The 14678-nt window shown below is 36.7% G+C and overlaps 1 protein-coding gene across 3 annotated transcripts in view; it reads right to left on the bottom strand.

Moving 5' to 3' along the window:
• Positions 1-14678, bottom strand: part of LOC149258492 (alpha/beta-Hydrolases superfamily protein) — a 323185-nt gene that overhangs the window by 272537 nt on the left and 35970 nt on the right. For all 3 annotated transcript variants that reach the window (XM_089415429.1, XM_089415431.1, XM_089415433.1), the window contains exon 2: positions 2971-3044. In XM_089415429.1, coding sequence (XP_089271555.1) covers positions 2971-3044 — 74 coding nt within the window. The remainder of the gene's footprint in view (positions 1-2970; positions 3045-14678) is intronic.

Here is a 14678-nt window from a genome sequence, read left to right as displayed (position 1 = left end):
AAAAATATATATTATATAAAAATTCGCTCCTGAACCAGGAGCTTTTGAAAATTTCGCTCCTCGCTCCCACTCCCGCTCCCAAGTAGCCTTGGTTGCAGAGAGTGTTGTTGGGGTCGAAGTTGTTGGAGAAGTTGCTGGAAGGTTGAATTTTGTTGCTGGAAGTTGTTCAAGAAGGAAAGTTGACTTGGTCTTGGAGGGTTTTGGTCAAGATTCATAGGTCTTGGAATTTGTCAATTGAAGTTCTATAAGAAGAGAAGAAATCTGGTGGCTTTTCGTCTCAGTTGGAGAAGTTTTGACCCTAGCTGATCGCCTACAGCTTGTGTCCTATTGTCTCATTGTTCTTTATGATTTGGCAGCTGTTTGAAGATATAGAAGTCTAATAATAATAAAGGAAAGAAGAAGTTAATCAAGTAAAGTAAAAATACATCACAAGCAGTTATCAAAATAAGAGAAATCACCTACATCTGCTGCCGCCCTAGATTTCTCAACATGGCCATGCCACCCTCCCCAACCCCCTAACCTCCAACATCCCATCTTCCAACACCCCAATTAGGGGATTTTGTTCGTCACTTTATCAATTAATAAATTGCACAAAAAATTAGAAATGGAATATTCAAAAAGAATATTATTTTTTCCTAAACCTTAGCCCAACAATTGTTGATGGTTGGTTGAATAAGGCAAACAGGTGGAAAACAATGACTCCCTTCAATGTCAACTCAACAATAACAGCAGCACTTGAAGAGCTGCCAACTTAAAGTTGGAAAGAAGTGGATAAGATGTAGCAAGTGCTAAAATAATCAATTCAATACAATCTGATCCCTGTGTGTGTGAATTACGACTGGGAAACATGTATGGAAGAATGATGCAGATAGGATAGATGAACATAGTGCTCCAAGAGATGACGAAAAGTTCCAACAGCTGTAATATTAATATTTCACTCAGTATTTTAACATAGCCGCATTGTTACAAAAGAAGAAGCATAGGTTGCTTAAGTACAAAACATGCAAAAATGAGGGAAACAGATGCAGTCAGAACAGATGAAGAACTGGATTCCACAAAGGTTCCAGCATTAGGAGAAGAAATGTCGCAGCAATAAGCAGAGAAAAGCACAAAGAATGCACAAGAAACCAAGCAAAGGAGGGACATGACAACAAAAATTGATGCAGTTGGAGGATAAACTAAGGGTTGAGAATATGCACAAAAAGGAAAATTGAAGTTGCATGTGTTGAAAATCTAGAACATCCTCTATAATATATATAGACAATTACTTCTTATGATTTTCATTAGTTTAGTATTTTTCTTGTGATCATTTTAATCATAAAGAAATTACACAGAGGAGCTCAACAGTAAAAACAAAATGCCATAAGGATCATAAAGAGACAGCCACACAATAACACAAGAGTTTACCCTAGGAAAACCCACATGGGGAAAAACCCAGCAATCCTTTCCTTATAGAATCAATTCAACAAGAGAGACATCAAAGTCAAGATGAAATACAACTGACCAGCATGGATGACAAGCTCAACCTCTCACCAAGAAACCAAGTCAGCCCTCACAAAACTGTCCACAAAGTGTCCTTGAATAACTCAGCCAAGATCTGAAATAGGTCTGCTCCAAAGGGCCGAAATTCAGTGTCTACCTTTGCCACAGAACTTCAGTCCTGACCACAGATGAACCACAGAAAAATTTCGGACTCTGCCTCAGAAAGATAGCACAGAAACTCGCACTGATCCCGGCCTCCTGTACTTGCTTGAGCGAGGGCAGAAAGAGCACTTCTTATACTTCTGTTTTCAGCCTCCTTGACTCCTTGTATTCCTTCGTAGATTGCAGAGTTATATTTCTTGTTTTGCGATGATGCGAAGTGCCCCAAGAGGGAGGACGAATGCCTCCTTTATATAGCCATCATGAGGTCAAAAGGTTGCCATAAGGGGCTGAGCCGACTTGGTTTCTTGTGGAGGGAAAAATACAAATTCAAAATTCAAAGTTCTTCTTTTGCAAAGGTCATGAAGAACATGTCTTTCATATTTTCTTTTGATAAAATAATGAGCATGAAGAACATGCTTACAAAAAATACATAATGATGAAAATATACATTATGAAGACCGACCATAGTTACAAAATTCAACAGTATGCACAAGTTCCAGACAAGTATTATGATACTACTCGTTACAAGAAGGAAAAATACAGCTGGTATATGAGAATATATTTGTCTATGATAATCAGATAATACTTACAACAACAAATGATGATGTGGAGCCAATGGATTGCTAAATATATAGAAAGGTAGGATTCTGTAGATTTGCAAGATGTAGCCCTTAGGTGACAGCCCTTAACAATTAAATTGTACAGTATATAGTACATGTACATATATCTTAGTATACTTTAGTTACAGAATTACATAACATACTTTCTAGTTATTTGAATGAGATCATATGTTTAAATGCTATTATATGCATCAATATGGGAAGTAATATTCACAATTTTCATTTTCCCACTCAAGCAAGTTAACCAATACAAATGGAGAGGAGCAGAATTTTCATGGGCAATTGGAGTCTATGTCAACCCAAGAATAGCACCACCTCTGGCATCTTATTGGTTATTGCATCAATTCAAAAACATTTGCAGATGAGAATTTATCATCAATAAATTATATAATCTACCTACTAAAAGATCAAAGAATACTAAATCACAATGAATGCTAGTGAAGAATCTAGTTTTCTAACACCTAAATGGGCAAGAAAACTACAACAATAGGATTGCCAAGAAAATTCTATTTTTATCAAAATGTGACATAAAAGATCAAGGCCATCAAAAACGTCTAATTTTTTGAAGTGCTTCAAATGCAATATATACCAAATGAAGTGTTAGTTTGTAAGTATAATCAAAACAGAGACTTTGATAAATGACTCTATAAAGAGAAAAAAAACATGTCGCCACCACAAATAAGTGTTATTGTGTTGGTTTTCACACCTGATCACCAGTAAATGGTACTGTTCTTGACATTGCCTCTAATGATGGCTTGTCTTCCATCACAAACAACGGCCCTGTAAAACTCCAAAATAGAAGGAACAAAAGTGAATTGACCTTGAAACAGTTAAAAACCTTACTTTACCAATGTTACCAGACTAGGAATCAGCAATAAATCGGCGAGGGAAAAGAGTGAAGAGTTTTAATCAGATCGGGAAAAAATCGGTGAATTCAATAAATAAAGATATACACATATATTGAATTAAAAAAAACATTTATCATAGATATTCAATAAAGCCATGTCCAAAAAATGCATAAAGCACTGAGTCTTGACTCCTAACCAGTGACTACATAGAACCAGAAGCATCTGCTTCTAAAAGTTTATAAAATACTGCATATTAATCAGTAAAAAAGCAATAACTGAAATCCCTCAGTTGCTGCTGAAATGATACGATAATGGTTTGCTACTGAAATCTCTGACAGAGCACACACTGAAGCTAACATTGGAGCACACTGCACACTACGCCTCTATTACAATACATCTCTATTATGTGGAGTAAACTAAAACTGAAACCATGCCTCTATTACCTTCTTGGCATATGAGTTGTCGGCCCTGAGCAATGAGCAGTGAGTTATGGATCGACGTTTAATTTTTAACCTAACTAATGTTGAAAAATAACTAGGTTCGGTCTTCATAATGACATGTGTAATTCTGATTTTATGTAATTGATGAAAAGAAAGAAAAATAAAATTATTGTAATGCTTGTCTCATGGGTTTCATGAGCAAGGAATTTTATTTTAGTAATGGCTCCCATTGTGAGACTTTAGGATTGAGTCATCTAGTCATAAAAGTCAAATTTAGTCAATGTCCTGAAGGACCCTTCTTGGGCATGATACACTTGTATATGAGTCAATAGATGTGTCAAACAGCCCTCCAAGACAAGCATAAGCATCCTCTTACAGGTTGGCCTCAAAGAAATTACAATATCTTCATAAAAAGGACATGTCGGTTCACCAAAAGTCATGTCGGCTAATTATGAGACTCCAACCACTATAAATAGGCAGCTCAGCCTAATCTCAGAACACAGAAAAAATTCAGAGAAGTGTGAAGTACAGGGGTCTGTGGTTAGAGAAGTGCGAGGTACAGGGATTTGCGGTTAGAGAAGTGTGAGGTACAGCAGGTCTGCGGTTAGAGAAGTGTGAAGTCTCATCAAGGAAGCCTCTCCCCTAGCGAAGAAGGAGGGACTAGAAGACAAGACTGTTTTGGGCTAAAAATATCTTCACTAGGGCAAAATTGCAGACCTATAAATTTGCATTTGAAGACCTATGAATTACAGCAAGGAGGCAGAGAAAGTAACAACAAGCAAAGGGTTTGACTATTGTTGACTCAAGGAAGAGGAAGAAGGCTTGGTGTCTTGGTCTTGGAGTGGCAACTAGGTCAAGGGTCTTGGTCTTGGTATTCGTCAATTGGAATCTCTATAAGAAGAAGAATTTGTTCGGGTTTTCCTCTCAAAGAGTGAGAGGTTTTGGCCCTGGCTGATAGCCTATATTCTATGTCTCTTGTCCCTTTATGTTTTATATATTGGTAGTTGTTTGATGAAGAAGAACACTAATAACCTAAATAAAAGAAGATCCTAATCTAAAGAAGTAAAAAGCACTCACAAGCAGTTACTAATAGAAGAGAAATCACTTAATTGCTATGCCCTAGATTTCTCAACATGGTATCAGAGCTAAGGTGACAAAGTCAAGGAAGGGCATCTTATCAAGGGACACTCAAGGATCAAATCTCGAGGAAGGCATCAAAGCAAAGATCATCTTTAAGACAATATCTACAAAGGAAGCATTATAACACGAGATCAAAGAAAGAGTCTACAAAGAAGTCTTGGGATCATCATCAAGAAAAGAAGCCCAAATTGAAGAGATCTACAAATCAAGTTAAAGTGTTTTGAAGACTATTCATCCAAAGGAAGCTAGATTAAAAGGCGGTGTCATCAAGACTCTCTCTCGTTGAATCAAGTTCCTTACCATTAAAGACATCACCAAGAAGTCATCACTGATCTTTATCAACAAGACTTCACCATCAAAAGGGATCTCCCTCTCTGTGAGATCAAGGATCATTATTGAAGAAAACTATCTTCAACAAAAAGAAGTTTCCTATTCTCTATATCATCATCAACATCAAGGAAGCAGCAAGGAGAAAGGAGCATCCTATCAAGTATATGACCTTATTTGAATCTGTTAAAATGTCTTTCTGCAAGGAGAGCAACAAATTGTTTGGGGCTTCAAACTATATTGCATGGAAGAAAAGGACAGATCTAAATCTCATTGAAAATGAGGTCATGGATCATGTCAAAGGATCTATCACAAAACCAAGAGAGGAAGATGCTCAAGCTCTTGCCAAGTATATGAAAGGAGAAATTAGGGCTCAGAGGATTCTCATTGAATCCATCAAGGATCCCCTCATCCCATATGTATCTAAACTCGAAACTTCAAAAGAAATCTATAACAAACTAGTAGAGTTATATTTTGTAAGCACTGTTGGAGAAGTCATCTGATTGCGGCAAGAACTCTACAAGTTGAAGATGTCTAGGGAAGATGGAATAGCCTCATACTTTATGAGGATATCTGAGATCCGGGATCAACTACAAGACCTGGGATAAGTCATGTCTGATGGTGAAATGACTACAGTTGTATTAAATGCACTACCGAAGGAGTGGGGTAATTTTTGTTCAAGTATTTATGGGAAGAAAGAAGCTACTCCATTCCAGGATCTATGGTCACTATGCAAGATTGAAGAATCTAGACTAAAGGCCAAATTTGATGTGGGAACAGGTGAGCAAAATCAAGCTTATGCTGCAATGACAAGAAAAAAGGGACAATTTGGAAAGTTTCGTCCTCAGAAAAAGAAAAAGAACATGGCTAAAATCTAATGCTATGGGTGTCAAGAATATGGACACTACAAAAGAGATTGTCCTAAGATCAAGAAGGGCAATAACAAAATAAGAAGAGAAGAAGCTCATATCACCGAAGAAGTGGAGGAAGTTGAAAAGAAGTCCAAGATAGAGGAAGTAAGAGATCTCTACTATGACTGAGATAGTCTTCCTCACCTAAGTTCTTTTCAAATTCCTAAGTCTTCTGTTGTAAGATATGGCTCACTAAATGGGATGCACCAAGGTATCATAGAAGCATTGGAAGAAAGAGCTCGATACATCATCATAGAGAAGCATGAAAGATGGTTAGAATCTATGGAAGGATATAGCTCTTAGGAATCTCATTGGAAACATAAGTGGCAAGGTCATCTAGTACAAGGTTCATCATACATCTGACAAAAGGAAACATTTGTTGATGGGGATACTTTAGATCCTCAAGATTCTCTAATGGAATCTTCATTGAAAGGTTCACCGATCATGAGGAGAAGCAAGTGTTTCATCAAGAACTCCAATCTTGTGGAATTCATGGGATGATGATGTGATGACATAAAAGTGAAGCAGATCAAGGGATTGAAGCTCTTTCAATCAAGGAAGTTGTTGCAGGAAGTCTGGATGACCCAAAGGAAAAATGAGGTATGTATGCTTACATTTGATATTGTGGAAATCATGTCATATGGTTGCAAGTAACATGGATCAATGCTCTATCTTGGGAGCATGATCAAAAGAAAGGATCTTCTCCCTCAAAGGAATGCGGGAATGCATGGGTCACACATTCACATGATGAAATCAACATAATATGTCCTCATAAGAAGTATGAGGTGGTTGACTACAATTGAGGAACTCTGTAATGTGCGAAGAAAGGAAGGAAGAGATCATGGAATATGCAACCATGGTAAAGGCAATCAACATCCGAAACACCAAGAAGATTTGACTAGGATATCTCCATGGAAGATATGAAGACTATGATGGAGTTTGAAAAGGAAAGAGACCCTTGACAATATATATATTTGGGAGATGTGTCGATATGCATGCAAGATGTTGATGCAAACTAGAAGATGTCAAGATGAAAGACCATCACAAAGGTAATGTTGATTTTTAATGTTCATTCCTTTATTTTTGAATATCTGTATAGGTTTATGCAAGGCTGCCAAGGGAAGATCTATGGATGTCTTCCAAAATCGATGCACATGTAGTAGGATGAAAGATCCTTATGTAAACATGGCATGAAGAAAGCAGCATGACACAAAGGAAGACCAAATATGAACTAATGGATCACTTTCCGATGATGAGATGGTTGACCCATGGATGAAAGTGATGGATGGTCGGTGCCCTATGTAGAAGTCCCAAACATGAAGACTCCTAGATAACGAATAGAAGTTCATGACATCTTGAGGAATTCTATACATCATTCGTCTCGCCAACATTGTACTCGGATATCATGGAGAGATAGAGTTGCTAGTCAAGGCCTTGCTATGAGACAATGTTGGTTGATATGATGCTATACAGATGGGTTACAAATCTAACTCTTCTTATGAGAAATTCTTCAGATTGAGAATGACCAAGTACCATTATGAATACCTCCCTAGTTAATAGGGAGTGTTGAAAATTAACTAGGTTCGGTCTTCATAATGACATGTGTAATTGTGATTTTATGTAATTGATGAAAAGAAAGAAAAATAAAGTTATTGTAATGCTTGTCTCATGGGTTTCATGAGCAAGGAATTTTATTTTAGTAATGACTCCCATTGTGAGTCTTTAGAATTGACTCATCTAGTCATAAAAGTCAAATTTAGTGAATGTCATGTATGAAGGACCCTTCTTGGGCATGATACACTTGTATATGAGTCAATATAAGTGTCAAACAGCCCTCCAAGACAAGCACAAGCATCCTCCTACAGGTCGGCTTCAAAGAAATAATAATATCTTCATAAAAAGCACATGTCAGTTCACCAAAAGTCATGTCGGTAATTATGAGACTCCAACCACTATAAATAGGCAGCTCGGCCTAATCTCAGAACACAGAAAAAATTCATAGAAGTGCGAAGTACAGGGGTCTGTGGTTAAAGAAGTGCGAGGTACAGGGGTCTGCAGTTAGAGAAGTGTGAAGTCTCGTCAAGGAAGCCTGTCCCCCAGCGAAGAAGGAGGGACTGGAAGACAAGACTGTTTTGGGCTAAAAATATCTTCACTAGTGCAAAATTGTAGACCTGTAAATTTACAGTAAGGAGGTCGAGAAAGAGACCTATAAAATTGTTGTAAGAAGGCCGAGAAAGTCGAATTTGAAGACCTATAAATTATAGCAAGGAAGCAGAGAAAGTAACAACAAGCAAAGGGTTTGATTATTGTTGACTCAAGGAAGAGGAAGAAGGCTTGGTGTATTGGTCTTGGTATTCGTTAATTGGAATCTCTATAAGAAGAAGAATTTGTTCGGGTTTTCCTCTCAAAGAGTGAGACGTTTTGGCCCCTACTTGATAGCCTATATTCTGTGTCTCTTTTCTCTTTATGGTTTATACATTGGTAGTTGTTTGATGAAGAAGAACACTAATAACCTAAATGTTGGAAAATCAATGTAATTATATTAGGGTTTGATTCTCCTTTCAGGTAATTACTTGTGAGTGTATTGGCTTCTTTTACTTCTTTATTATCTTATGTTTTATCAAGCAATTACCATATTATGTGTGTATGAAGATCACAAAACAAGAGACACAAGATATAGGCACATATCAGGGCAAAAACGCCCTCGAGGGGAAAACCCAATCAAGATAATTCTTCTTTTCAATAGTATTTTTTGAGACTCTTCACCCTAGACCAAGACCAAACCTTCCCTCCACACCAAGTCAGCCTTCCAGATCTTCAAACCCTTCCAGCAACTTTGACTAGGCAGCAGCGTCCGGCCACAGACAGCTTCCGGCAACAGCAAAACTTAGGAGAGAGGCACAATCTAGACCACAAAACAAAGGGAGAGAGGCACCTAAATTTCGATTTTTCCTTTCTCCTTATACTTCCCCAAATTCGCATTCACTTCGGCTTCTTGGCAACCGACTTCGCACTTCTTCCCAGCTACAAGAGAATTTCGCACTTCTTCCCAACTACAAGAGAGATCGAACTTGTGTGTGAGAATGATGCTCCAAATGAATTCGATGAACTTCCTTTTATAGGCTTCTTGTGGGGTCGAATAAGGTCCTTAGGCCGACTTGATCTTCTTCTAGGCCGACATGGTGTGGAGGTTACATAATTCATATTTGACTCAATACTTAACCTTTTTACATGATTCAAAAGCCCAAGAAGGGTCTCTTTAAATGTACAATAACTCTATAGACTCAGAATAAATCCTAGAAGTCCTCAATGGGTACTTTGACCTAAAACACGGTGACCCAAGCATGAAACCCATGCTTTAATAAGTCACAATAATAATAATACTTATTATTTTCTTTATTCTTTTGACAAGTACATTACATGATGACTCAAGTATATTATTGAAGACCAAACATAGTTACATTTTCCAACACTAAATAAGAGAAGATCCTAACCTAAAGAAGTAAAAAACACTCACAAGCAATTACTAATAGAAGAGAAATCACTTAATTGCTATACCCTAGATTTCTCAACAACTAAACCACGTGACGAACACTGCAGCAACCCTAAAAGTTAAAACCTGTGCTTGCCAAGTCAAGGGCTAAAAATCACCACAATCTCCTAAATCGCAATTAATCGGTGAGTAGCAAGTCAAACTCGCGTTGACCACAAGTAAAGCTCAGTCAACGTGAGTTTTACTCGCCCAGTGTTGAATCAGATTGTTTCAGGGAAGAGCAAAGTTTGACTCGCAATTAATCGCGAGTCATCAGATATTCATGTTTTACTGTATTTTACTATCCTTTCAATCTTATAAGGTTGGGCATGTGTATGATTAATACATGCACAACACACACACATATATTGTAGATTGGTACTTTTAGTAGTGTTAGTTCTTTTAATTTTCCTTAAAACAAGCATTTGAATTAAATTTGACTTCAGTATAGTTTCTTTTTCTGTTGTCGTTCAACATTATTTGAGAAAAGCTAAGGGAAATGTTATAGTGTTTTAGAAACTAAAACAATTTTTTACCAAAGATGCCAGCCACGGGGACCTTGGAATGCAGCTTAGAATATTTGAAGCTTTAAAAGTTATTTGTAGTACGCTATTTTCCTGGAGCTTATAAATTGATGCATGTAACGATAATTGAATAGAGACAATGATCCTCATGTATTGGCATTTTTTCTTGTGTCCTTGAAGACACTGTTAACTAGGAAGGGTGGAGGTTGCTCCAGCTCTGGCTTGTGGTTGTCCAATTGCAATCAAGCCATCTGAGCTGACTCATATGACAGCATGGACAGCTGCTGAACTTGCACTTCAAGCAAGATTTTCACCAGATGTCCTGCATATTATTCTAGGTAACAATGAGGGAACAATCAAGAAAAGAAGAAGAAGAAGCAGCTTGGATGGGACATTTCCATATTTACATTAAGCATGTTTATCAGCCTGTACCGACTGATCTCCGCAACGAATTTACTGCTTTCAAAAGAGCCAGGTCATTGGAGGTTCAAGTCAGATTTGAAGGGTTTGGAGCAGAGGAAGACTGTGCAGAAAATTGTGAGGTATGGGACCATCCTATATCATATATTACTTCTCTGCATCATCTTGCTGGACTATTAAGAGTTTTGACAGCAGTATGCAAGTCTCGAGCACATACAGGGGACTCCATTCAACACCCCCAATCAATAAGAGCTTGAAGTGATACCTACGGAAATTATGGTTCCATTTCTCAATCTACATGATCTGTTTCAAGCTGAATAATACTTCACATTTCCTTGTCCCTCAACTCAGCTAAAGGATTTGGTGCAAAATATATGGAAGGAATTTCAAGTGGCTAAAGAATAGTATGAAATCAGTCCCTCTTCTCCTTGAGATTTGCATGATAACAGCACCTTGGAAAGACTTAACCCAGTGCCCAGAATGAATACATCACAATACCTCAATCGATTTCAGAACTTGAGTCATCTTAATTATCGGGATAAAAGCAAAGTTGAAGACTAAACAGCATTAGTAAATGGAGCTGATCCTGTATAGATGATATGGAAGACTTCCATTAATTCCTTCAAAAGTGAAATTGATCTACATCTTGCTTATTGCACCTTAATCTTGCTTATTTTCCACCAAGTATCGTAGTGCTTTTATGGATCAAATTGGGGCTGATATCCATTCTTATAGCTGCCTCTGATGGTTCAACGGATATGACTTTAGGATTTGGTTGCATAGTAGTGTCGTTGTTGTTTGACTACAGAAGCCTGAAAATGTAGAAGTGGTTGGCTTTTTATTTGCTGAGAAGAAGAACTTTGGTTGTGCATGCTCAGACAGCATTATCAGTCACTTAAAAGGGGGTTTCATTCATGATTATGCTCCTGTTTTATAGCTAATTGGAAGCAGAAGAACAGGGAACTCTTCTTTAAATATTACAGGTCTATGCTGTTACCCAATAGGGTCAATAAAATAAAATATGCCACTAATTACCCACAAGTGTGAGCCAAAATCCCTCTCTAAGCATGATGTCATGCCCTTTTAGGGCTAATAAGGCTCCAATGCAAGATATGGGCTAGATACATCTCCAAGCATCTAAATCAACCACAAACTGAGGAAGAATCCTCAAATCAAGCTTCAAGACATGTCCATGTATCCAAAAGCCAGCTCTGGGTGCCCTGTATCATCTCCATGGGTGTCATCAAAACAACATGGTGCAATCTATCTCCAATGTTGGGGGCCCATCTATCTCACCATGGGAATGATCATCGTCATCTAGACTCTGGATCAAGGCATGCCCATCGAATAGTGGCAAGGCCACCCTGGGCGCTATAACGAACAGGTTCGTGTACGCAACGGAATATTCAAAATATCTGCAATATGTAAATATCCATTATAGGACAAGTAGTATATTTATATAAGAATCTTTGAATATACAAAGATATGAGATATATTCAGTTACAAATGAGGGCCCTACTTATATACTAGCTAAGGTGGGCTTATATACTTCATGAATAGTCATGTCTCAACCAGCAAACATGTCTTTTCTTATTAATTATTTTTTATGGGGTGGCAGGAGGGGAAGGGATTCTCATTAATTCCAAAGGAATAATTGAAGATAAATTTTCCTAGGGTTTGGGCAAGAAGACAAATAACCAAGAAGAGGCCTATGGAATGTACCTCAGTCTCGCTTCAACTCAACAAAAAGAAATCATGGATATGAATATCCTAGGGGACTCCCTTCTGATCATAAAACATATGAACCACAACTCTACTTAACAACAAACTGAATCAAATTCTCAAGAGAGCCCAGGGATTGCTACCTCTCTTTGAGAAACTAAAGTTTTTTCACATCCTAAGAGATCAAAACAAGGAAGTTGATATGCAAGCTAACAAGGCCTGCCAAATGAAAAAAGAAAGCAGCAAGGTAAACAAAATAGAGGGACACTTTCTATTCCCTAATTGCTTTGATGAATATCCTAAACCTGAAAGTTAATCTTGACTCCTATATAAAGAATCGGAATCATAAGTCAAGAATCAGGGTTCTATTGGGTTTTCCTATCCCTATTGACCCCCTTCCTATTGGTTTTGTCCTCTCCTTCAAGGTCCCTGCCCCCCTTCCTCCTCTCCCGCCACATCACCCTCACCTCCTCCCCTCTCCCTCCTCTCCCGCCACGTCACCCTCACCCCCTCCCCCCACCGTCCCCTCTCCCTCCTCTCCTGCCACATCACCCTCACCCCGACCCCCCTCTCCCGTCCACCTCGCCCTTCTTCACCCTTCCTCCTGTCTTCCCCGTCCCAGTCACATCCGTCCTCTCACTTATCTCCCCGCCTCGTGGCTACTTTCCTCAACGTGACGTCCTCCTCCATTTGCCCCGTGCTCGCAATTCTCAGCATGTTGAAACACTTGGCGTTGGCTTGTGCTCAAGTGTGGGAACTTTGTATTTCGCTCCTCGGATATGGATCTGTAACAGGTGCATTCAAGGAACGAACATGCAAAATCTCTTTGAACAAGAACTGCATTTACTCCTGCTAGCCTGGATCAGAGGGTTCACGCAAGGGAAGGTGAAATTGGACAAGGCGAAAGTCATTTCAACAAGCAGGATCATCATGGTGGATCATTGGGATCCAGGAGGTAAGCCCACTGTCCCACACTTCCTCATATGGCTAAGGCTCAGAAAAAATCTATAAATGGATGCATAATGGTTTAATCTTCTACAAAAAGAGAGGGTTTGTCTTTGTCCTGGTTGGTGTTGGCACAAGGACCCCTTGGCAGGGCATGTGTAGCCAGGGAATTCAAGGGAATTTTCTGGCTATGAAGACTGATGTGAAAATTCTTAAACCCAAAATCACTACTGCAACGATTGATATTACTTCTCCTACTTGTTAAACCATACAAGTTATTTACTGTGTTCTACAGTAAATTTCAAATTAAATACAACTGCAGCATTCACTATTTAAAATTAATATGGCGAAACAAGAAATTGAACAAGAGAAAGATACAATACAATGACACAATTATTTTTGGACAAATGTCCATGTAAAAACCCAATGTGGGAAAACCGGTGCAGCAAATGAGGGTTTCTTTATTATTCTTCAGCAAAATCTCATGTACAAGATACAACCAGCAGAATAGAAGAGGATTAAGCAAAGTCTTTTGGTAGAAATCACATAAGAGAAATTTTTGGCCGACACGTTTCAAACCAACAAGTATGGTTCATTATCAGGACCAGATGAAGAGGCAAACCATGGCAAAGGCTTAAATAGAGAGCAATGTAGAGACATAATTTCCAAGTAACGGCTATATTTGAACAATAATATTTAAATTATGATATTAATTTATTAATATATTAAAAACAAATATTATTAAGTAACGGCTAGTTTTTGAAAAATAATATTTAAATAATGATATTATTTTATTAATTTATTAAAAATATTAACATGTAACGGCTATATTAAACAACTAACTTTTGAAAAATAATATTTAAATAATGATATTATTTTAATAATTTATTAAAATATTAATCGATAACGGTTATATTAAACAGCTAGTTTTTGAAAAATAATATTTAAATTAATTTATTAAAAATAAATATTACTAGTTTTTGAAAAATAATATTTAAATAATGATATTAGTTTATTAATTTATTAATACGTAATGGCTATATTAAACAGCTAGTTTTTGAAAAATAATATTTAAATTAATTTATTAAAACCAAATATTACTAGCTTTTGAAAAATAATATTTAAATTATGATATTAGTTTATTAATTTATTAAAAACAAATATTAATAAGTAACCGCAATATTAAACACCTAGTTTTTGAGAAATAATATTTAAATTAATTTACTAAAAGAAAAAATAATAATAATAATAAATAAATAAATAAAATAAAAGTCAAACTCTAAAGAAGGAGGGAAGTCAAAAGTTATAAAAATGAGTCAAGACCCTAATCAAGACAAGATCATTTGATAAATAAAATAATTAATGGAAATAAAATAAACTAAATTAAAAATAATTAATGAAAAATTAAATAAAATAAAATAAATATATACACAAGTAAATATATATATATATAATATAGAAATAAAATAAAAATAAATTTTATATATATATATATATATATATATCCACAGAAAAGTATGAATTTTTATTTTTAACTTTTATATATATATATATATATATCCACAGAAAAGTATGAATTTTTATTTTTAACTTATATAATTTCTT

Source organism: Pinus tabuliformis, chromosome 6, assembly GCF_031772625.1.
Source record: "Pinus tabuliformis cultivar Carrire ecotype Pingquan chromosome 6, CPIR1, whole genome shotgun sequence".
In the NCBI taxonomy this organism is placed as follows: domain Eukaryota; kingdom Viridiplantae; phylum Streptophyta; class Pinopsida; order Pinales; family Pinaceae; genus Pinus; species Pinus tabuliformis.
This window is presented reverse-complemented; position numbering and strand designations above follow the sequence as displayed.